At 43.3% G+C, this 23,635-nt stretch overlaps 1 protein-coding gene across 4 annotated transcripts in view; it reads left to right on the top strand.

Moving 5' to 3' along the window:
• Nucleotides 1-22,645, top strand: part of tle2a (TLE family member 2, transcriptional corepressor a) — a 56,385-nt gene extending 33,740 nt beyond the window's left edge. Inside the window, exons 4-20 of one of the 4 annotated variants that reach the window (XM_033622103.2) lie at nucleotides 3,448-3,492; nucleotides 7,245-7,307; nucleotides 7,764-7,805; nucleotides 8,372-8,585; nucleotides 9,000-9,016; nucleotides 11,895-11,990; nucleotides 12,598-12,642; nucleotides 15,195-15,356; nucleotides 15,533-15,659; nucleotides 16,631-16,830; nucleotides 17,179-17,258; nucleotides 17,986-18,235; nucleotides 18,546-18,793; nucleotides 20,792-20,939; nucleotides 21,489-21,639; nucleotides 21,827-21,903; nucleotides 22,206-22,645. In XM_033622103.2, coding sequence (XP_033477994.1) covers nucleotides 3,448-3,492; nucleotides 7,245-7,307; nucleotides 7,764-7,805; nucleotides 8,372-8,585; nucleotides 9,000-9,016; nucleotides 11,895-11,990; nucleotides 12,598-12,642; nucleotides 15,195-15,356; nucleotides 15,533-15,659; nucleotides 16,631-16,830; nucleotides 17,179-17,258; nucleotides 17,986-18,235; nucleotides 18,546-18,793; nucleotides 20,792-20,939; nucleotides 21,489-21,639; nucleotides 21,827-21,903; nucleotides 22,206-22,313 — 2,073 coding nt within the window. In that variant the 3' untranslated portion in view covers nucleotides 22,314-22,645. Of the gene's footprint in view, nucleotides 1-3,447; nucleotides 3,493-7,244; nucleotides 7,308-7,763; nucleotides 7,869-8,371; nucleotides 8,586-8,999; nucleotides 9,017-11,894; nucleotides 11,991-12,597; nucleotides 12,643-15,194; nucleotides 15,357-15,532; nucleotides 15,660-16,630; nucleotides 16,831-17,178; nucleotides 17,259-17,985; nucleotides 18,236-18,545; nucleotides 18,794-20,791; nucleotides 20,940-21,488; nucleotides 21,640-21,826; nucleotides 21,904-22,205 lie in introns of all 4 variants that reach the window. The other 3 variants (XM_033622101.2, XM_033622099.2, XM_033622104.2) reach the window with 3 other exon arrangements.
• The last annotated feature ends 990 nt before the right edge of the window (nucleotides 22,646-23,635 follow it).

Consider the following 23,635-nt stretch of genomic DNA (forward strand, 5'->3'; position numbering starts at 1 on the left):
TATTGAAGTCAATAACTTTGAGCTTTTCACTGTTGATTGTACAAAACAAAAAAAATTGAGTTAATCATCTCCGGCTCTGGGAAATGGTGTTTGGTATTTGTCACCAGAATCAGTGCAAGATTTATACCAAGTAGGTTTTTACTTAAAAGGAATTTGCTTTGGTCTTAGATGCATACCCTAAACACAGAGGAAATTAAAAAAGTAAGAGACTGTGTTAGTGGGGGTCCTGAGCCTTGCCGATGAGGCCCACTGCAGTTGGGAATGAACTGTTCTTGTGCTGTGAGGTTTTGGTTTTCGTTATTTTATGCCATTTTAAAGATCAAGTAATTAATTGGTTAATGAAGACAATAATTATTTATAGTGAGCATTGTCGTCTCAGTCCCGTACTCTACCCACTGAACTATACAGACTTGAAGTTGTTTCGCTGCTGTGTCACTGGTTGTCAGTCATTCCCTCCCACACGGCTCTGTTAGGTTAGTGTGATCACAGTGCGTTCTCTGACACCGCTGCTTAATTTGCCCACTCATTGTCATCATTCCTCTAAAGTTTGAAGCTTTTGCATCTCATCATGAGCAGAGGAAGTTATAGAAGTCAGCTTGTGAGTATAGTTTGAATTACAGGAACAAAAATGTAGCAGAGACACGTAATCTTCTCAAAAGATTGTACAGAAATATTAAAGTTATACTATGTGGGAATTGTCAGTTAGGGTGTTGAAGGAAGGTTACATTTGTTGTAATGGAAAAGACGATATTTTAGCAAGCTAACTAAGCTAACCGCCAGCACTCTCCTGTCCAACAGAGAACAAGCCAACTCTGCATCACTCGTCATCTCCATCTTCTTCAGTGCTCGCCAGTGAAAGTGAAAGCCAACCCCAAATTCATTTCTTGTTTGGAATGAGCTTTGTCCGCCTGGCGTTTCGGCTTGCTACGTTTTCTCTGATTTGTGTCCACTATTTTCAGACCTGGTTGATTTGTTTTTATGAAGTCCCGACCTCAGCTGAAGACTGTTATTGGCTGGGGGGACGTACCTGCTGCCCAAAGGTTGAAGATCAAGAATGTCAGGCAGCAAACTAAGAAGACAAGAAGAAAATACAGGCAGAGGGCAGAGTCTCTGCAGATATCTACACCACCACACACTTGAAGTGGTTCACAGGGGTTGATTGGGGGGATTACTTTGGTGTGTCTATACATTTTTTTTAAGGAAACCCTGCGTAATATACCTTTAACGTGCCTTTTCTGCAGTCGTGCCATCAAAAGGCAGCACTGTGTGAATATTTGTGGCTATATGATTGTAAAGGAGACATGATCAACAGCTTTTTTTCTGGATAAAGAAAAGGCCGAAACTCTTTGCCTTCCTTGTTTTTCTCGTCTGCAAACCTCCAGCCTTGATTTTACCTGTGATCAGAGCCACACACAACCACAGCTGACTGAGTGTAGGCTGCCCAGAACCCGCTGTGCCAAAAAAGAGCTATGTGGCAATCTTGGCACGAAGCGGAGACTTATGTGTGTGTGTGTGTGTGTGTGTGTGGGGGGGGGGGGGGGGGGGGGGGAATTGAAGTTTTAGTGATGGGGATGGGGGGGTAGCTGGCATCAAGCACAGGCCAGGTCTCCTTTCCTGGCTGATGATTTGGGTTTGGACGAGTTTGGATGTTGCTAAGCAACAGGCGAAACTTGGCACCCCAACTGCCAAGCAGAGCCGCCAGCTGCCAGGAAAGGCGTCTTTTATGGTGGCACACACACAGAGAGGAGTGCATGAACACACACACTCGCAGGGAAACATGCACACAAAGCACATAGATACACACGCCTACACAGTTGTAGGCTTGTGCTACAAACACACACACCTGCACACACACTCATACACACACATGCGCGTGCTAACTGCCAGGAAAGATGTCTGGAGAGAGAGGACCCCTGCCATCTCCTCTCCCATCCTGCCAGCCTGTTCTGGCTGCCTAGCTGCCAATCTCCTCTCTCCACAACCAGCCACGCTGAAAAGCAAATGTCAGCCTGTCACTTTTCGAGGCATCTGACTTTAAAATGCTCTCCTTTTTCGTCCATCGCTGAAGGTAGAGAGAGAGGGAGACAGAGTGGAAGAGAGGGAGACCCTCACCTGTCTCTCTCTGTGGCATTCATCTCCAGCGTTCCTCATAGCTCCTTGTACTTTCGGGTAAAAGCCAGGGTCAAATAGCTCACATTAGACATGATTATTGCAATAGTCTGTCACCTTCTCCTGCCCGGCGACAATTTCCCTGCCTTGCTTCGGGTTTCTGGCTTCCAAAACGCGCCTCAGGGTCATTTTAGTGCCATTGACTTTCAGCAGAGTCAAGGTGAAATTAGTGGCAATGTGCTTTTAGGGACATATGTGCACTTCAGAGTGCATGTGTGAGGGCTGGCATCATCTGAAGCTAGGAGCAAGAAAAGATTTTGTGAGTGGTTCTGGGCTCACACTGCTGAATTTATTTGTGTAAAAACAACCACTCCATCGCCAATTTATGTAAATATAACGCCACACATAAACGCAGGCAGAAATTGGATGTTTTAAGCCATCATCACTTCTTGTCTTGAAGAAAAAATGTCTATGTTTTATATATTTTTTAAGGTGTTTATTTTTATGCCTTTGGGAAAATGCTGTTGGCATTATTCTTTTTCTTTTTTTAACAAATCGCACAGAAATACATTCAGACTTCACAACTATAAGGACGTTAATGTTTTAAAACAGTTAAAAAAAAATTGTGTTTTTATTTCTAAAAAAGGGTCCGCCATTTCCTAAAACAGCTGCACACTGCATATTTTAGAAAACTAATATGAAACAGGAATAAATAGTGTATTTGTTGGGGACTATTTTCAGATGTGGATTAGTACGTCTTTAGTGTGCCAGTGAGTATTGCAACCTACATGTGGGATTGACTGCAGGATCACTTCATTGTTTTTTTGTGGGATTTGTCTCCAAAAAGAAAAATATAGAATATCACCAGATGTTTTACCATGTTTTTATCTGTAGTATGACTGCTGCATTTCATCTTTGTGCAGATAAAATAAAACCAAATTGTGTAAGTTCACCTTCTTTTAATCCAGCAGTTACAGCAGATGAAAAATAATGTGCTGTAAATTTAACATGCCTTTTTTTGGTGGTGATTTAACTTTAAGATTTCCATTTGATTCACAGGAACGGGTTTGCAGAGGTTGTCATAACTGGTGTTTTATGTACAGTATATATCGAGTTTGGATTAATAATGCATCACCTTGCTTTGTTTTGATTCCTAAAAGGGCTGCACACATTCAGTCTGTAAAAATATATCCATATTCCTATATCCACATGGGAAATGTCCATTATATTATGATGATAAAGACAGCCTCCTCCATGCACTCCACACATGAATGTTTGTGTATGTCAGTCAACTCTTATTCGTGTGTATTAACTGAGGCTATCCTGTGTGTGTTTCAGTATTATGAGATGTCCTACGGCCTTAACATTGAAATGCACAAACAGGTGAGTGAGCTCCTGGTCTCTTTCTCTCTTTCTGCCTCTCTTTATTTGTCCCCCCGCCCACTTATCCCTCCTGCCTCAGACTCCTAAATCTTGACATTGTTCTCCTGGTTTATTTTCACTGACTAATACTGACATACGCACCAATATTCCACTCATATTCCAAATATGACAATATTCAGACTTTAATGTGGGTCATGTAAACAGCATGTTCTCTTTTGATATTCTGAATTAGGCCTTTTTGTGAATTTTGCATTTTCTAATTAAGACATTATGACATATAGCAGTATTATTTGGGTTTTAACAGAATTATTTGGACATGTGTACAGGGCATTCAAAGTATGCATCTCAGTCAGTGACACACAGCCTCTTCCTTTTTGGTCAGCTCTGTGCGTTGTACACAAACTAACTAGCCAATACTTCACAAGGCTGGGGTAGAGATGCATGCCCTCCCAAAAAAGCCCACAGTTCTTGTCTAAAGGACAAACACACCTACTTTTAAACATGATGAAAGACTTGGATATCAACAGGTGTTTGGAAATGTGCAAATATTACAATGCCGACCTCTTCAAGAAGGAGGTTGCAGGAATAAAAGAAGGAGGCTGCGTTTGAACGGTCGAGCAAGTCAGCTAATGGTGGAGAAGACACACTTCCACCATATTTTGACATGATAAATGATGACATGTTAGAGAGTGTTAATCGGAGTACGCACGGCTGCATGTAAATAGGAAGGGCCCTGACACACTATGTCAGTGCTGGACCATCGGTGAGTGTCTGATGCCCTAGTTTTGGCGGAGTTGCCTGCATCGTTGGCACTAGTTGGCCCTTGTCGGCCCTTGTCGCCTGTTTTCTTGTCGAGTCAGCATGTTGAGTCAGTGTTAGAGCTAGTGGAGCCCGTCAGTGAGTGAAATCACTCTGACTGGCAGTTTAGCTCCATGCACGAGAAGAGAAACACAGGTGAGGAATTTAACAAATGGCTAAGGTTATGAGGGAGTGAGATCAGAACAAACTTGTTATATGAAATATGATTATTTTTTTAGCCAGTAAGCGCTGAAGCAGAAGTCGTTCAAGCGCCAGTGCATGGTATTCATCATTAGCTCATTCAACATTGTGTTGTTAATGTGCTAACTTGCCAACTAGCGTCTTGAATCTGTCCTGACAGTCTTCCGGTTTTCCTTTTTTAAAGATGAATACACACTACCGCCACCTGCTGCCATGGAGAGTTATTTCCTCTCATGCATATGCAGATTATATCTGCCAGTTGGCCGTTGGCTGTAGTCTTCACAGTGTGTTCAAGTGCAGCTTTGTGGCCAAAACACAGGAGACTTGAGGCATGGCAAAAGTTGGCCTTCATCGCCACGTGTTCGTTGATGTCACTTTGTTGTGTCTGGGCCTGAATATTAGGAGTATTGTCTGTTTTTGGACTAAGGGCAAAACCCAAAATACTTTGTGTGTAAACACAGTCACTTCCTCTGCCTCCTTTCTTTTGTCACCAATCAGCTCCACTCAGAGTAACTCATATTTCTCAGCAAAGTCTGTGGATGTCTCTCTTTCTGTCTTCATATCTCTGTGTCTCTTTACCGCTGTAACGTCATTCCTCTCCCTGATGGACCTATATAGCGCCGTTATGCTGTGGAGGCGTTAATAGGATCCACAAACAGAATTCGTTTCTCCACCACAGACAGATGAGAATACTCTGCCCTTCCCCAAGCCTCCAGAACAGCCTCTCCTCTCAGCCGTCGTAAATCCCTGTCTGTTACTGCCCCTGTGCCCCCCTCCATCCTACCATCCTTCCATCCATCCATTCATGCATCCATCCTTCCATCATCCATCCACCCCTGCCCTGCTCCTCCATCCACTACCTCTCTTTTCTCCTTTCCTTTCAATTGCTGTCTTACTTTGTCTTTTTTAATGCTCCTCTCTCTTAATCTCCATTTCTTTGCCATCCCTGTCTCTGTCTCCCTTCCTTTCCATTGATTTCTCTTTCTCTCTCTTTATCTCTTCTTTTTTTTCTCCTCTGCACACCCTCCCTCCACCTCTGTCTCCTCGCAGACATACAGTCCATGCTGAATTTCACTTTAAATCAGGTCACTGCCTTCCTGCCGTCTACTCTTTCTCTCTCTCTCTCTCTCTCCCTCCGTTCATTTCACCATCTCAATCGCTTCGCTTTTGTCGTGCCGCCACTCCATCCCTCCCTCACCCCACCCCACCCCCCCATCTCGATTTTCCTCCCCCGCCTTCCTTCTGTTTCTTCCTTCTCCGTCTATTTCTCCTCTCCCTCCCACATCCTTCGTTCTCTCGCTGTCATTTCCTCAACCCAATCTGCCCTCGTCCTCCTCCTCTACCTCCTCTCCTTCCTCCGCCTCCTCTTTTCATTTCCCCTCTCCCATTTTGTCCTCCCCTCTTTATCCTCTTTCTCTCGATTGCTCATGTTCTCTCTCTCCCTCTTCCTCCCTCCCTCCCTCCCTCCCTCCCTCCTGAAGATGTCATTTAGTAGTTGGAGTTCTCTAACAAGAAATCATTGTGTCTCCCTTGGGGTGGGGGGTGATGGATTCAGAGGATGGAGGGAATAGGGGAGGGGAGGAGGGGGGGAGCACGCTGCCTGGCTGAAAAATGGAGAGTGGAGGGAGGGAGAGATGGTGGGCAAGCAAGAGGAAGGGGAGAGGGAGAAAAAGGAGGGGGTGGAAGTTCAGTCCGGCATCAATAAATCACTTAAGAGAGAGAATGGGATGGGGAGTGTGTGCATGTGTGTGTATGCGTGTGTGTGTGTATTTGATTTGTGCACACACATGCATTCTCACACATCCTAGCACACACACACACACACACACACACACACACACACACACAGCAGAGTCTAGCTGTCAACAAGAAAAACAGCCCGCGGCCATAATGATGTTGTCATGATCTCTGCATGCATATCATTACTGGCCCTAACGGCCTTGTTGGGCCTGCCGCTAAATGTGTGTGTGTGTGTGTGTGTGTGTGTGTTTGTTTCGGACATCACATGACAACGCTTGCAACACTGATTACTGCACTAATACTGAGAAAGGAGAAATGGAACGAGGGATGGATGGAAAGAACGATAAACAGAGTGTGATGGAAAGAAAGATGGAAGGGAGGAGAGAGAGGGATGGAAAGAGAGGTGGGGGAGGGGAGGGAGGGCGGAAGAGTTTGCTGTTGGCTGTGTAGTAGAGCAGATCGAGACAGACACACACCCACAGCAAGAATCACTGACCCCCAGCAGGAAACACACACGCACACACACACTCAAGCATGCAAAATGCAAACACACACAGACAAACAGACATGCAGGGACACATGAGAAACACATGCACACACACACACACACACACACACACACACACACACACTGAGGAAAGATAGTGATTCTTGCATCTTCTCTTCTTCACACACTCACACACACACACACACACACACACACACACTGTGTGGGCTGGCTGAGGCCGCAGCAGATGCTGTCCATGAATATTTTAGCCAAACTCCCTGGCAGAGTTTCCATTTGCATGGACCAAATGTAAGCAGCTGAAATATTTACCACACTGGCCCTGGGAGAAGCAGGCCACAGCTACGCCGTGCGTGTGCGTGTGCGTGCATGTGTGTGTGTTGTGTGTGTGTGTAACCTTTATGGGTGTGTGTTTTCTTTTTGTTTGGGCTCAATCTTGGCTTCGCGAATGTTTGTGTGTGTGTTTATTCATCAAAGCAACAGTATCTTTTTTTCTTCCCCCTTTCAGACGGAGATTGCCAAGCGGTTGAACGTGATCTGTGCTCAGCTCATCCCATTCCTGTCACAGGAGGTGGGACACACACACGCACTCACAGTCACGCACTCACACACGCACTCAAAGTCACACACACACTGTAGTGCATTCAGCCCTCTTTCTCTCCTGTCTGACAGCAGCCCACACAGAAGGCGTGCACATGCATACACACAAAGTAATAACTCTCTCACACTCACATACACTCACTCACACACACACACACACACAGAGCTGCAGATGGACAGAACTTCAAAGCACATTCCTCGATCGCCAAATGGTTGCATGCGTTCACATGATTCCCAGAGCGAAAAAAAAAAATCTGTATTTCAAATATGCTGTTTGTGAGAGTCTGAATACTTTTTCACACTAATTAGAAAAAAGTTACACCTCATTAATACTGATTCAGTTTACAGAAAGAGCAAAAAAGATATCATTTAGATTTTAAGTATTTGAATCCACCTGCCCTCACTGACCTCTTGGTTTGTTCCACAGCACCAACAACAGGTGGTCCAGGCCATGGAGCGCGCCAAACAGGTGACCATGGGGGAGCTAAATGCTTCGATAGGGGTACGTGGGCTCCCCCCTCTGCCTCATAGCGTGTGTACCTTATCCTCCCATTTATTTTTGTTTCCTCCTTTTTTCTTTTATAAAGGCAAACATCCATTTGCCAACACTAAAATATTTAGATTTATGTTGTAACAATGGATGACTATTTTGGAAATATTACGATTTTTTTTTTTAAGTGGCCTCACCAGCTACCTGAACAGCATCAGCAGTTAAACGATGCCCCACCAAATGTCCCATTTTATTTCCAAATATTAGAGAGTTCAAACAGGCTTTAAATAGTCTTTCAGTTTATTTATCATTTTATTTCCCATCACGCTGATTTGGCCGCAGAGTTCCCCCACCAATGAGCCACTACCTTGACCTCAGCATTTCTCCCCCCGTACACATCGCAGCACTTAGTTCCCTCTCTCTCCTTCCTCCTGTTGATCACTTCCTGTGAAGCCACTTCCTTCATTGCTTGTAAGTCACCCAAATCTCTCTTTCTTCTGCCTCCTCTCTCTTTTTGTCACATCTTCTATTCTTCCTCTCTGCAGCAGCAGCTTCAGGCCCAGCACCTCTCCCAGCATGCCCAGGGTTTGCCAATGGGCCCACACCCATCAGGACTGCCTCACCCTGGCCTGGCGCTTGGCGGAGGGTCTGGCCTGCTGGCCCTGTCCGGGGCTCTGGGGGCCCAGCTGGCTGCCAAGGATGAGAGAGCTCACCTAGAGGCAGCAGCAGCTGCCGCCGCCGCTGCAGAGCACCACAGAGGTACAGGAACACTTTAAATTGATGTCTGTTTACTCATTTTTCTTTCAGTTTGTGTTCCTCAAAGCAAAAAGTGTAAAACTCTAGATGAGCGCAGGCCTGGGATAAGAGTTGGATTGCATTCTTAGAGATGAAAAACATCTCGCTGAGGAAGGGGTAGAGTAAACAGCGAAGCTTGGCTCGATGGATCCTGATGATTGGCTTTGCTTTGGATTTTGGCAGGGCACAGGAGTGTTGCTGATAATAACACTCCTCAGGGATATTTTTCCACTGAGTCATCAGCTGTAGAGAGATGTAAAGTGATGGCAGATAATGTTGAATTTGTGTGTGTGTTTGTGTGTGTGTGTTCTTATCTGCATTTGCTGTCCCGTGGCCTGGTACCTGGATGTGTTTGGTGCTTCTGCCTGGAATAAACAGACCGTGAAGCAGGACCAGTGAGTACAAATTACTACACAATCACTTATATCAAGTCCACTCACACTTGTCCAGCTGTTTCTTCAGCAGTTTTTGATACTGTGGGCAAATTCAGTGTTGAACATGGATGTCCACTCCATAAAAGTTTATTTCTTTTGTTTTTTAAGGCTGTAAAAATTAAAGAAAAGTCCAAATAATAAGTTAGAAATATGGATATTAGACATGTTTTTGTTGAGCTTAACTTCATGGGTTCTTAATATTGCATTTGTCATGCATTAAAAAACGAGTTTGTACTTTTAAAAATTGTTTTGTGACACTTGTTTCACTGCACCTGATTACGGCACCATTGGCAGTTGTTTTGACTAAATACTTTTGATCCTTTGGATCGGTGGACCAAAGTAGTATAAATAACTTACTGGGTAGCTGAGGAACAGACACATATTCTGACTTCATGACAGCTTCAGAAGAAGGGAGTCACCACTTGTTTTTTCATCATGCTGGTAAAACTGAATGACTTGGGGTCCTCTCTGGCGCTCATGGTGTCAGTAAAATGAAATCAACCGAGCTAACGATATGTAGCATCTCCACATTGTCATTATATTTGCATGCATGGTCTAAGCAGCTAACTAACATTAGCTCAAGTGAGTAGTCAACAATCTGGTTTTCTACATCCAAAGAATTCTATAAAAATAACTGCTTGGCCACCAGACCAGGCGTCTAATTGAGACAGGTGTTTATTTGTCAAAATGTGTAGCTACACATGGCATATAAATGGGACTAGGTGTTAATTGGGACTAGGCTTTTAATTGATGTTTTATGGTATGTGAAAAAAAAATCATCATACTCCTCTGCCTACTCTACTGTAGGGTTTCTAATGGCCTCACTGCACATGAATAAAAACAACAAACCAAAAACAAGGAGTTTCTAACGCAGCTGTCAGTCACTGCTCATGAACTGCAGTCAGACTGTCAAACTAGGCAGCGCTGATTAAATATTAATAACGATTCTGTCACTGCATAGCCTATACCTCACCTCAGATGTTTTTAGAAACATATTTTAGTTTGCTGTTTAGCTGTAAAATGTTGGTTTTGTTTCAGCTCAACTTTTTCAAGCAGGGGTCACAAACTTTCTCATTTTACAGCTGAACAGTACACTAAAATATGTTTCTGAAAACATTTGAGATGAGAAACAGGCAATGTAGTAACATAATTTTGATTCGTTTTTGATCAGTGCTGCCTAGTTTTAGACTCCTCGACTCTGATTGGTTGTTTCTGGTGCACACAAGAATATGATGGCAGTCATTTTTATAAAAGTTACCAACTGTAGCTTTAACTTAAGTGGATATGAATTCATTATTTATTTATGCCCTATGTTTTGTAGAGTGTCTATAGACAAATATCAAATGCAATTGAATTGCATGCTGTATTTTCACTATAATCAGTACCACATTAGAAAGTTCTAGGAAACTTATTAGGGTGCTTTCACATCTGCCCAGTTTGGCTCAATCAAACTCAAGTTTGTTTGGGCAGGTGTGAACACAGCAATCACACTCGGGTGCGCACCAAAACAACCAGACCTTCTTGAAGAGGTGGTCTCAGTCTGGTTACAAACAAACTCTAGTGCGGTTCATTTGTGGTGAGAACGTGTTTCGACCTCGATCTGAACCAACTGCAGTCACATGACGCACTGTTTGTGTTAAACATGAGCATGTTACAGTCCTGGAGGATTATTAATGTGCACCTCCTCCTGTACTGCCTTAATATGCACATTCAGCACATCCAATGCATCAAAACATTGTTTTCTAGTTGGAGCTGCGCCTCGTTTTCAAACTGTATGGTTTGACTAAAATGAACAATGACAACAATATAGTCCACGATGAGCAGCGCTAAAATCAACCTGCGTAGTTGTCCCTCCATTGTGACATTAGGAAGTGTCACATTTATCTTGCAAGTGAACTCTTCTTCAATGTTTGGTTTACTTCCTGGATTTTTCCCACTTGGAAATTCTGACCAATCAAGAGCAGCTTTCTCACACAAGACATTTGATCTGATCCGCTTGCAAATAAGCTACTGCTGTGAGAACACGAACCGACTCTAGGTAATTATGCAACTTTATAACAAAATGAGTCCCTGATTCAGACCAAAGCAAGACAACTCTCGTTGTCTTAGAAAGTTTTTCAAAAATTACAAAGCCATAAAATATTGCCAAACCCTGTTGAGGGTTGTATGGTTTATTTTGCAGTTCACTGAAAACAAGGATTAATGAGCAATAAGTAAACATGCCTTCTGCCTCCCTGCTCCATGGACTTAAGTAAACATATGTTTTACAATTCAACTTTTTTGTCATCCTTTCTTCTTTTATTGCCGCCAATATTGCCTTTTTATTGGCTGTGGTCAGTTGAAAGAACACAGATTTTGGCAGCTGTGCCTTAAAGTTAGCTTTCTTTAGCTTTCGTACAGAAGGACTAAAGTCACTGATGCTGCACCCAGTATGACAACAACTTAGATCTCAACATTATATCAATACCACTACGAAAATTGTGACAATACTGGTTTAAAAACTGTGCAACAGTGCCAAAAACACTCAGATCACTCCACATTCTTTTCTGCTGCCTTAAGGAAAACTTGAAGCGTTCTCTTTCTCCCTCTGACTCCTACAGTGAGCTGCCCGATCGATTTGGGCCGATATTCCTTCACATTCATCTCCGCAGCTTATGAGCCTGACATGATTTATGCAGTCCTCCTCACCTCATTATCACCCTCCTCCTCCCTCTCTACCCTTACTCCTTCCTTCCTTCTTCTTCTCCTCCTCCTCTTTCTACCCCCATGCACACCTCCCCTTCGCTCTTTCCCTCGCTGTCCTGCTCTCTCTATCCTCACCCCGTCTGTCCCTCTGCAGAGCTCTCTGTCCAACGGGGATAAGGGTCGCCCAGCAGACTACCTCAGCAACGGCAAGAAGAGGAAAGCTGATGAGAAGGAGTTCATGACCGACTATGTGAGGCACTTTCATAACACTCTTAAATGTTTAAGTAACTGAAGGGAAAGTTTCACCCAACTCTGCCGGCCCTCGCCAGATAAGACCAGAGGTGTCTGCACTGTGCGCTTTGAAAACCAGCTCTCATTTTAGGCAGTAATTGAAATATTCACACTCCCTGCTGTCGTCACTGCATTATTGGTGTTATTGTGGACAAGCAGATACATTAAGCTCTGTGAGGGATTATTTTGACTGTGAGATAAATGAATCTTGGGTTATTTAGCATTATCGTTTTGTTGGAGAAGACCTGCAATATTAAAAAACAGCAGTGCCTTTGGAGGATTTTCACGTCTCCCAAGTTAAACATCTGAAATTAATTAATTACATTTGCACTGTCCATTGCATTCACCATCTCAGGCAATTAAATGTCAAGATAAGATATTTAATTTTCCACTATATACAGTGTAACAAATTAAAGCTCCCGAGACAAAAAAGTTTCTCAGGTTACACACACGCACACAGCAGCGAGTGTATGACTTTGTGTGCTGTATATTTCTACATATAATCTACATACATCAGACAGCAGAGCAGGAATATCTAATCTCACTTCCTCTCTCTTCTCTCACAGGGCAGCGATGCGGATAAGAGTGATGATAATTTGGTGGTGGATGAGGTTAGTAGGCGGCCGCTGGCCTCCGTTGGCCTCACTTCACCGCTTTCATCTGCATACATCATGTAAACACACCCAGCAGGACCATCTGAATAATAACAATAATGATAATAACCTTCCCCCGTCTTTCTCCACCTCTGTCTGCCCTTATTTCACAACATACACAACCATAAAGTACATATGCATGCACACACTTGACTGCAGTTCCCTCTGCAGCTTTATGTACAGTTGTGTTTGTGTGACTGTCGAGTTTTATGAATGAGTGCAGACATAGCGAGGCTGAAGGATGTTGGAGAATAAAAGTTTGTTTCTTGTATAGATTAAAGTAAAAACACCAATCAATGTTTTTTTCTTAAAATCATTGTCTTTGACATCAAAATAAATGAGATGACAGTAACTGAACAGTACCCACTTCCCGAAAGCTTTTACTTTGTAGTGCTGGGTGGGTCTCGTTCGGCAAACTCCTCCGGTGCCAGGAAGTGATTTCTTTTATGTCCGCTGAAGAACAATAGTTGGCACCAGTAGTTAAAGGATAGGTTCAGCGTTATTCAAGTCTGTTCTGAAACAGCCGTCAGTCGCCCATATGAACACTGAAGCAAATTTTGCTCGCTGTAATCATTCCTCATGTTCATACTGGCCATTAATGTGCATCCAGTGTAAGTGATGGGGGATGAAATGAACAGTACTTGTTCTGTGCAAAAGTGTGTAGAAAGCTGAGGTACACAAATCAGCTGGGTATTTTCCTAAATCAGTGTTTCAGTTTGAAACAATGTCTTAATTTCCCCTGACAGTTTGAAACAAAACAGGAATTATACTAAAAACACTAACTTTGATTTTAGTTCTGCAGCCCGAAATTAACTTGAGATTAGTTATATGCTTCACTGTGCTCATGTGCCCTTCTGTGGACATGCCATCAATCCACTTTTATCTGTGCATATGTGCTCCTGTGCTTTTGTATGCCATTTCAATGTATTTTTCTTATATACACATATACCATCAACCTGCCAGGGATTGCAGATGAAAATTAGCCTGTATGGCTAAAGCTGACACATTTACGTGACTTAAGTGATCATGTTAATTAATGTGCACCGTCCCTTTCTAAATAAAATAAACATAAACTTTGAAATGCATTATTGTAAATGCTCCAATTAGGATTTCTCTTTCTTTTGCACCTCTATTTACAGGGTGTCTACAGGTCCTTAAAAAGTCCTTAAATGTCTTAAATTACATTTTCTTAATATAAGGCCTTAAAAAGTCTTAAACTGTCTTAAATTCAGATTCGATGGGTCTTAAATATTTTCAGTCACATTACCGTGAAAATCTCTGACAGACCCAATGACTGTTTTCAATCATCTGACAGACCTAAGAATTGTAATAATGAATATAATTTATGACAACAATGAGATTTTCTTTTCTTTTTGCATTAAAAACATTAAACTTAAACTCACCCAATAGTTGTCTTTTTTTTTTTTACAGTTCATTTTGAACTGACATCAGTGTGTTTACTTGAAAGTACTTACACATGTGTCTCACACACACATTCATATATAATGTGTATTTTGATTGCAGGTTTGGCCTAAAATTTTATATAAGGTGGATTTAAATAGGTCTTAAAAAGGTCTTAACTTTAACTTGCTTCTATCTGTAGACACCCTGATGTATGGTGTAGCATTATTTATTTATATAACTATTTTTAAAAACATTGTATATTAAGTATTACAATTAAAAGATGAGAAAGTATCATGAATTGACAACTTTATTAATTGGCAGGCAACCTGTGCAACAGATTCCACTCTCTCTTAGAGATACAATATAAACCACAGCAGCCTAAGCCTGGTTATGAGGAGAAGCTTAGAGCTTTACAAATATATATTTTCTGTGGAATAAAATAAATACAGTTTTTTAATATGAAAATTAGGGTGAAAGCTTAGTGTGCCCAACATGCCAAGTTAGAAGAATAAATTACACTGAGGCAAGTTGTAGTGCTCATTTTTTTTTATCAAGTTTTAGTCCTGTGTTAAATGTCCTTGTTAGTTTTTATCATATTTAATCAACCTCTTCCTGTTATTTATGTCAAGTTTTAGTTGACTGAAAGTGGAGGCATTTTGGTCTTATCTTAGTCAGAGAAAACAGTAACTTTTTAATTAGAGTTTGTCAATGAACATTTAAATTTTATTTTTTTTTAGTCATCAGATTATATTGAACATTTTAGTCAGTCTCGTCTAGACAAAACCAATAAAATTGTCATTTTACTCAAATATATTTCACATAAGATTTTATTGTATGTTAAGGACTAATTACAGCAAGCAAAGTTTCAATATTCATATGGACACCTGACGATTGTTTTTGACTAGATAAATTATGAGTCTCTCCTGTAACTCTTCTATAAACTCAGTATAGTTAAACAAGTTGAGAAAGGAGACACTGAGTGATTTCCAGGTGATCTTTGTGGCCTTTGGTGGTTTATAGAAAAAAAAAGATTGAATGCATACATCGCCATTTGTATTTCTGTCCTGTTTAATAAAGTTTTATATATTCTGAATTCTTAAATTCAGGACCCGTCGTCCCCCCGCAGCGTGCAGTCCTACTCGTCCAGGGAGAATGGCCTGGACAAGATGCCCCCGTCCCGTAAGGAGGGCCCCCCACAGGCCAGCCCTGCCTCCCTGGCCTCCTCCAGTAGTGCTGCCTCGCCGTCTCGTGGCAAAGAGCCCCCTCAGGTAGACCTTTCATATCTCCATGTCGAACACAGACACATTAGAGGACAAATATCTGACTGATTTTGTGGTGTTATTCTTCCATGAACGCACATGTCCACGTGTCTGCTCACTTTCCATTCTAAATCAATTTTCTTTTCTGTCTTTAATGCTGCTCTTTTTATCCTCTGCTCTCCCAGAGGGAGAAATCCAGTACTCCAGGTATGAAGCCGGGGACCCCCATGTCTCAAGAGTCCAACACCCCAGGACCCAGCGGACCTCCACAGTTCCGACCTGTCCCTGGCAAGCCTGGTGTGGACCCCCTCGGTAATAGCATCCCATGAGCTTTCAATCCCAAAAGAACATATCTTTACTTAATTGTTACAGGGGAGTGTTGGACTTCAGATAGCCTCAAGTTACTGTGAAGTGAAAGTGTAAAGCTTGCCTGCAACAATGGAAAATCTCATGAGATCCAAATGTCTCCATCCGTCCTCTCAGGGACACAAAATTTCATTGTACACAGCATCAATTAAAAAAATGAATCTGCCTCTGCAGAGATGAGTTTTTAGCCTGTACTGGCTTTGTTACATGTACTGATTCTATCAGCATCAGGCCGCAGTAGTTGGTATGGGTGTCAGCCAGCTCCCCACCACCCACCACCATCTGGACTTAATAAGCAGCTGTGGGCAAAAATATTCAGCGCCCCTCACTTTTTAAATGGAAAGATTAGGAGAGGTGATGGACTGTGACTGTGAGCTGCTTCATAATGAGCCTCCATCTATTTCACTGTATCTCTTTCTCTTTTTTTCCCCCTCACATCACCTGTTAGCCCACACACACACACACACACACACACACACACACACACACACACACACACACACACACCATTATGCATGCATGCATGCATACACGCTACGTAGATGCAGCTACACGCACAGACACAAGATGTAGAGGACGTTTATGTGAGCACACACACACATTTGCACATGCTGTCTCGCTGCAGGAGCATATGGTGGCCAGCAGGGGGCAGTAGTGGTCCAGTGCTGCAGTTTAGGGATGTTGTCCTGCCTTTTGTATGGCAGGCAGCAGCTTGTTCACAGCCTGTCAGTCACAACTGTCACACACACTGAGAGGCCCTGCAGAGGGAGTCACCTTAATAAAATGTGGAGCTGATTCTGTTCTTTGCTTAAATGACAGATTGAAGTCTCTGCGTGACTGACGCTCTGTCTATCAGTTGCCTCAATCAATAATTTGCTCACTTAAATAATTCACACTTCTCTTGTCTGTTCCTGTAGCTCTGGGTCTGAGAAACCCCCTGGCGGTGCAGGGAGCGTACCCTCCAGGGGCATTTGGCCTGCCTCCTCCAGGGGTGAACGGGGACCTGGCTGGGGCGGCGGGTTACGGCGCCGGCCTCCACTTGGTCTCTCCCCAGATGAACGGAGCTGCTGCTGCAGCAGCGGCAGCAGCTGCCGCAGGCTACGGACGGTCTCCTGTGGTGAGCTCGAAGCTCGGCAGATAATTTGTCTTTCCAGTGTCACTGTCATATGGAATGCCTCAGCATATAAACCTGTCACAGAGGGCAAAAAGAGGGATATATATGTGGGAACGAAGGGAGTGTTTTAGAGTAAAAGCAGCTGCGTTGTCATTTACCGCTAAGAATCTATGACCTTGGCTCTTGAGAAGTCTTTTTGCTTTTATATGATCTCATTTTATTCTGATCTTTCATCTGATACAGTCTCTGTGTTACCTGTCTTTGTGAGCCAACTCTCTCCTCTCTTCCTCATGAACTTAAGTGTCTTTTGAGGTGTTTTTTCTCACACTGGGGCATCTCTTTGTCTTCCAGGTGGGCTATGAGTCTCCACACCCGCATATGAGGGTCCCCGGGCTGCCTGCCAGCCTGCAGTCAGCCGCCTCCGGAAAACCGTGAGCTCTTCTTCTTCTTACCTGCTATCACTCAAATCTTCACCTGTTCAATATTAACTGCACTCAGATTCTCAAACAGTGAAAGATGTTGAGGTTAAAAAGTCAGGAAGAAAATATTTTACTGGCTTGTAAGTCTGTGTTCATACTTCAAGAACTTTAAAATAAGTCTTCACCCTTAAAGCACTTGAATGAAAAATGCTTCAGTTGTTATCAATGTGACTTCCATTTCTGGCTCCACTTCGCTTTGTTGTTCTGAGTATTTTTCTTGCTTCTGCAGATAAATGAATGATATAAACAATGTGACGTCAGTGATATTTGCAGAGCAGCTTCAATAGACGAAGTTAAATTCAATGTTTTTCAGTTCCACCCAGACATCAGTGGTAATAGTCAGGGTTTAGTCACTTAGTGTCAGACTGTCAGAAGTGTTTCTTGGAGATACAGAAATCACAAGTTGAAGCAGATGAGATGGGCTGAGGGAAAAATGTCTACATGAAAAAGTTCTGTAACTTTTTAGCGCTCTTAAATTGGGCTCATCAGAGTTTAACTTGTGCAATTATTCTTGTTCGCTGAACAGTTCAACAAAGTCCTCTTTTAGAAACAAAGACCAAATAGTAAAATGTTTGCCCTCTCTCATATCCCGCTACTTCTGATTAAGTGTTTCTGCTGCAGCCTTTAATCTCTCTGTTATTCATCCATTTCTCTTCCCTCCTCTCTCTCGTCTCCGCAGCGCCTACTCGTTCCACGTGAGTGCAGACGGCCAGATGCAGCCGGTGCCCTTTCCCCCTGACGCCCTGCTGGGCCCAGGAATCCCTCGCCATGCCCGTCAGATTCACACCCTGAACCACGGAGAGGTGGTGTGTGCCGTCACCATCAGCACCTCGACGCGTCACGTCTACACTGGAGGCAAGGGCTGCGTCAAGGTGTGGGACATCAGCCAGCCTGGAAGCAAGAGCCCCATGGCCCAGCTGGACTGTCTGGTAAGGGAGGAGGGAGGAGACTTGACGGATGTTTGTAGACTTGTATCTGAAGTTTGTTGTCCATGTTGTGTCTAATAATGTTGCTTTACAACTGAAAGTGATGCTCTTGTTTTTACACACATAAAAACACACTTTAAATGATGAATCACCTTTGTGTTGTTGTTCTGAAGCCAAATCCTCCAGCATCTTTATTTATTGCTGTGGTACCACTGTAGCAGGACGCTTAACTTTGTATTGCTGTATCCCCTTGTCATCAATTACAGGCTGCTGCAACATATTTTATATTTGCTGTTTTATTGTGTCCAATCAGAACAGGGATAACTACATCCGCTCCTGCAAGCTGCTCTCAGACGGCCGGACCTTGATCGTCGGCGGGGAGGCCAGCACGCTGTCAATCTGGGATCTGGCCACGCCCACTCCTCGTATCAAGGCAGAGCTGACGTCGTCCGCTCCCGCCTGCTACGCTCTGGCCATCTCCCCTGACAACAAGGTCTGCTTCTCCTGCTGCAGCGATGGCAACATCGTCGTCTGGGACCTTCACAACCAGACGCTGGTCAGGTAAGAGGACTGGAAAGAGGACTGCGTCGTTTTAACTACTTTTAGTGAATGCCATGGAAACGGGAAGGAAGCCAGACTCTGTTCAAGTTACAAGAAAAGGAGGAGAGGAGGGAGTGATGGGAAACGAAGAGAGGCAATGGAGTGGGAAATGAGAAGGCAGAGACGACTGCACAGAGAGACACAAGAAATTGTGTAATTTCTGAAATTTCACAATCTACGCTGTCAATCATAACTGAGAGAGGGGGGCAAACAGTGTAGATAGGCAACCAAACACAGAGGAGGAGTACTGCACAGAGAAGGTGGACTTTAGCACAACCTGTGTGTCTGTGTGTTTTTAACATGCAGCAGGGTGCAGCTTGTTTTTCTAAAATTCATTTTTTGTGACTGTCTGTCTTTAAAGCATCCCATCATGCAACTGTATTTAATTTGTAGTATTGCAAATGTTCAGATGATATATCCACCTACAAAGTCAGTGCCTCACCAGATAATACACACATCTAGGGGTGTTTTCACATGTAGTCCTTTTTAAGTCACCCGAACTTAGCCTCGCGTCACCAGGCTCTTCACGTACGGGGAAGAGTCTGGTTTCCATTCACTCTGAATTTTGTCTGGATTCTGGTTCCGGTCTAGAGAGCGGAATTCACTAAATTTACCAAAGTAAAAGTGTTCATCAAAGTAAAACTTCAAATTCTGGCGCACCATCGATTTACAATAAAAGAAAAAGGTTAACTTAATGGCTTGGGGCTTTTCTTGTAAATTCTATTCTTTAAATTAAAAAGTTTCACCGCATTTTTATTAGCTTGGTGCTTTTATTTTGACGGAAAGGTGCATCCATCGAATTCCGGATCCTGTCTCTCTCGCCCTCGTTCCGGTTCCTTACCAAAACAGCCACTAAACAGCCCCAGACTACCCGAACTCAGTCCTCTTAAAGTGCACGAAAAAGTGTACCGACAGAAAAGGGACTCAGTTCTCTTTCTGGTCAACTTCAGCTCTGATGGGACCTCAGTCATCTTTCTGTTCACACTATATATAAAATATGTTGGCATAGTTTATTGTTTTACTTTGACGTGGCTCTGCAGTGTGGTTATGAGGCCCCTCGCCTTCAGATGAACTCAAAAGTGAAGGGAAACTTTAGTGTTTCTGTGATGTAGACTTGCCATTTGATGTATTCTACATTTCACATCTGGAGACGTGCAGTATCTTCCGTGGACCAAACCGCTCCTCGTCCTGCATCCTTGCAGGTGTTACAGGCCGCCATGGTTTCGGCTGTTTTTTCAAGCGTCCCAGTGCAAAAGCATGTGATCTAGAAGGCTAAATTCAGAGGGGTCTGAGTTCTCTTGAAGTGTTCACATATGCGCGAAAAATGCTGAGTCACAGCTCTGAGTCCGCTTGGATATTATTCTGATTTATATTATATATTATATACATGTCGCTGAAATAATGTAAACCGTACAACTTTAAGTCTTTTATCATTTTAAGTGTTTATTAATGTACAGTTGTCGACAGTTATAGCCTCTCCTATGAAGACAAATCTATTATTACAGCATACGGTTGCCCCATGTTAAGAGTTATTAATGTTGACAAAGACATTAATGAACACATATCTTCTTTCAAACTGCATTAATGTGTGTTATTAAACACACTTTTATTAAATGTTGCAATACTGCTTATGAATCCTAGCAGGATTTATAATAAAGATTATATAATACATTGCATTTGGAAGTTGCTGTAGTTTGAATTAATGGTTTAAACCAGTCTATGTGCTGTGACTATCTGTGGTCAAGCAAGTACGTCTCTGCGTGTTAATTTTCACAGTGCACTTAAATGCTCCTGGAGAGTTAAAGGTCTATGCAAGCTTCTGGAAATAGTGTAATGCAGCGCAGTGTTTAACAAATAACAGTCTGTACTATTTAGGTATGAGCAGAGATCAGAGAGGAGACTTGACAGCTAGAGACGTCCGGAGGAATGTGTGTTAATGTGTCTGTCTCCTCCCTGCAGGCAGTTCCAGGGCCACACAGACGGAGCGAGCTGCATCGACATCTCCAACGATGGAACCAAACTGTGGACGGGAGGGCTGGACAACACGGTCCGCTGCTGGGACCTCCGAGAGGGACGCCAGCTCCAGCAACACGATTTCACCTCGCAGGTACAAACACACACATCTATATGTTATATATGAACACTGATCAGACTTACTGCTGTCCAGACTGTGACTGAAAGAATGAGATCACGGATACAAGTGGCCGAAATGATCTTCCTCCATGGGGTGGCTGGGCTCAGCCTTAGAGATAGGGTGAGGAGCTCCGACATCTGGAGGTCAGCTGAGGTGGTTCGGGCATCTGATTAGGATCCTCCTGGGCGCCTCCTGTTAGAGGTGTTCTGGGCACATCCCACTGGTAGGAGGCCCTGGTGCAGATCCAGAACACACTGGAGGGATTACATATCTCAACTGGCCTGGGAACACCTTGGGGTCCCCCAGGAGGAGCTGGAAAGCATTGATGAGGAGAGGGCCGTCTGGTGTGCTTTGCTTGGCCTGCTGCCCCCATGACCTAGCCCTGGATAAGTGGATGGATGGATAAATCAGACTTGCTGCTGTCCAGTCTGATGGACATTGATATGCTGACCAGCTCCTAATGATCTTTAACGCTTACCCACTCTCCTTCCTTTGATTCCCTCTTTCCTTCCCCGTCTCCAGATCTTCTCTCTGGGCTACTGTCCGACAGGCGAGTGGCTGGCTGTAGGAATGGAGAGCAGTAACGTGGAAGTCCTGCACGTCTCCAAACCTGACAAGTACCAGCTGCACCTCCACGAGAGCTGCGTTCTCTCTCTCAAGTTCGCCTACTGCGGTACGTTCACTGACATGATGAGGGAAGCAGAACCTATTTCCTGCTTTTTGCTTTATTCAGAAACATTTTCCTCCTTTTCACCTCTCCCGTTCGTCTTTACAAAAGCAGCACTTTCTTTCAGGCTTCTCCATATCTCACCTCCCCTGAGACTTTATCTGTTGATGGCTGTGTGTGTTTCGTCCTGTAGGTAAATGGTTTGTGAGCACAGGAAAAGATAACCTCCTGAATGCATGGCGGACACCTTACGGATCCAGCATATTCCAGGTAGGCCGTTACAAAACAGTTTTGTGCACAGCTTTCAGCAAACACACAAGTCTTTTTTGTTTAAAATGACTCAGTAAGCTGGTGACATGATGAGAAACTGTCATTTCTGGCCTGGAAATAATTAGTATTTTTCATTCTCCTGCTATTTCATCTTCTTGTTGGAATATTAGAGGTTTATTCTGGGCCACAGCTACACCAGTTTTGACTTGAATAATGTGAATTTCTGTGTCACTGTTTGTACAAAAACATGATTCATTGACTGTTTGCAGCTAATACGACTTCCTCTCTGTCTCTGTGTTCAGTCTAAGGAGTCTTCGTCGGTTCTCAGCTGTGATATCTCTCCTGATGACCAGTTCATTGTTACTGGCTCCGGGGACAAGAAGGCCACAGTCTATGAAGTCATCTACTGAACTCTGATTGGCTGAAAAAAACCCTAATAATCAGGGGGCAGAGCCGAGGCTCCCTCCTGCACCAATGACTGTACAGAGCGTCGGTGGCATGGAAAACAAGAGACACTCAACTCGTACTTTGTTGTTTTGTTTACGTTTGTGAAAGAAATGGAAAAGAGAAGCAAGGGGGCACAAAGTCACATCTCTGGATAAAAAAAAACAAACTTTGAACTTTGTTTTTAATGCTCTGAGAACGCTGGTTAGTCTATAGCTGCGCAATTGTGGGATTCCTCCAAAGAACTTTTGCTTTTGTTCCTTTTTGTTCCTTTTTTTAACAAAATAAAACCTCTGTAGTGAACAAGAAATTAGCAAAAAAAAAAAAAAACCTTATTTTTTTAGCCTTTGAATTTTTCGCAAACAGTTGGACCACATCGAGTGGAAAAAGACAGAGACGTGGGACTGAGGAAGTGTGGGAAGGGTTCAGGGAGGGCTGGGAACTCTTGATGGAAAAATACGGTCCATATTCTGTGCTGTGTAAAACGTCCCAGCCTGGGTCAGCTTGGCCTGGTTTGGCCTGGTCCGGTCCAGCTACGTGGCTGCTCCTCGGGGGAACAGATGCGTGGCAGATGGCAGGATGGTGTGCTGTGAGGTTCCAGCTATTCTTTTTTTTCTCCTGGCTAAGTTTCAGCAGCAACATGATTGTATCATCTCCAGTACATACATGACAGAACAGGGCTCGGTGTTCTCTAAAGTGTCCTGAGAGTTTGTCTTTGTTCCTTTTTATTTGATTATGTTTGCTTTATAAAAGAACAAAGCCAGACTTATTGTGGAAATGTTTTTTGGTGAAACCAGCCTGGAACAGAAAAACTGTCAGTTCAAACAGCTCACAACAGGTTCTCTCCAAGTTTTGGGGATGTGGCCTCTGCTATATCGTCATCCTTAACACTCAACATTAAATGTTTTTTTTTGTTTGTTTGTTTTTTTAATTGTATTTGTTAGGGCACATATAAGCAGACAGGTATTTTCACAGCTGCATCATGAACCTTGCTATATATGGACATGTAAATAAAGTTCTCTAAAGGCAAACAAGGATGTTATCTGTGACTTGGATCAGCTTTAAGAAAACTGATGGGATTGTGGGGCATCTGTCAAAGATTAGTGCAGTTTTTGTCTGAGGTCTGCAGTGGATCACTTGTGTTTTTCATGAGCATCTTCTCACAGAGAAAAACAGATTGCAACAGCTCTGTAAAGACCTAAGCAGGTGTGATGGTGCGAAGAGTAAAAATCAGGTGGAGCGTGTGTGTGTGTGTGTGCGTGTTGCACGCTGCTGGCTGTCAGAATGT

This window comes from Epinephelus lanceolatus, chromosome 6, assembly GCF_041903045.1.
Source record: "Epinephelus lanceolatus isolate andai-2023 chromosome 6, ASM4190304v1, whole genome shotgun sequence".
Classification (NCBI taxonomy): Eukaryota; Metazoa; Chordata; class Actinopteri; order Perciformes; family Serranidae; genus Epinephelus; species Epinephelus lanceolatus.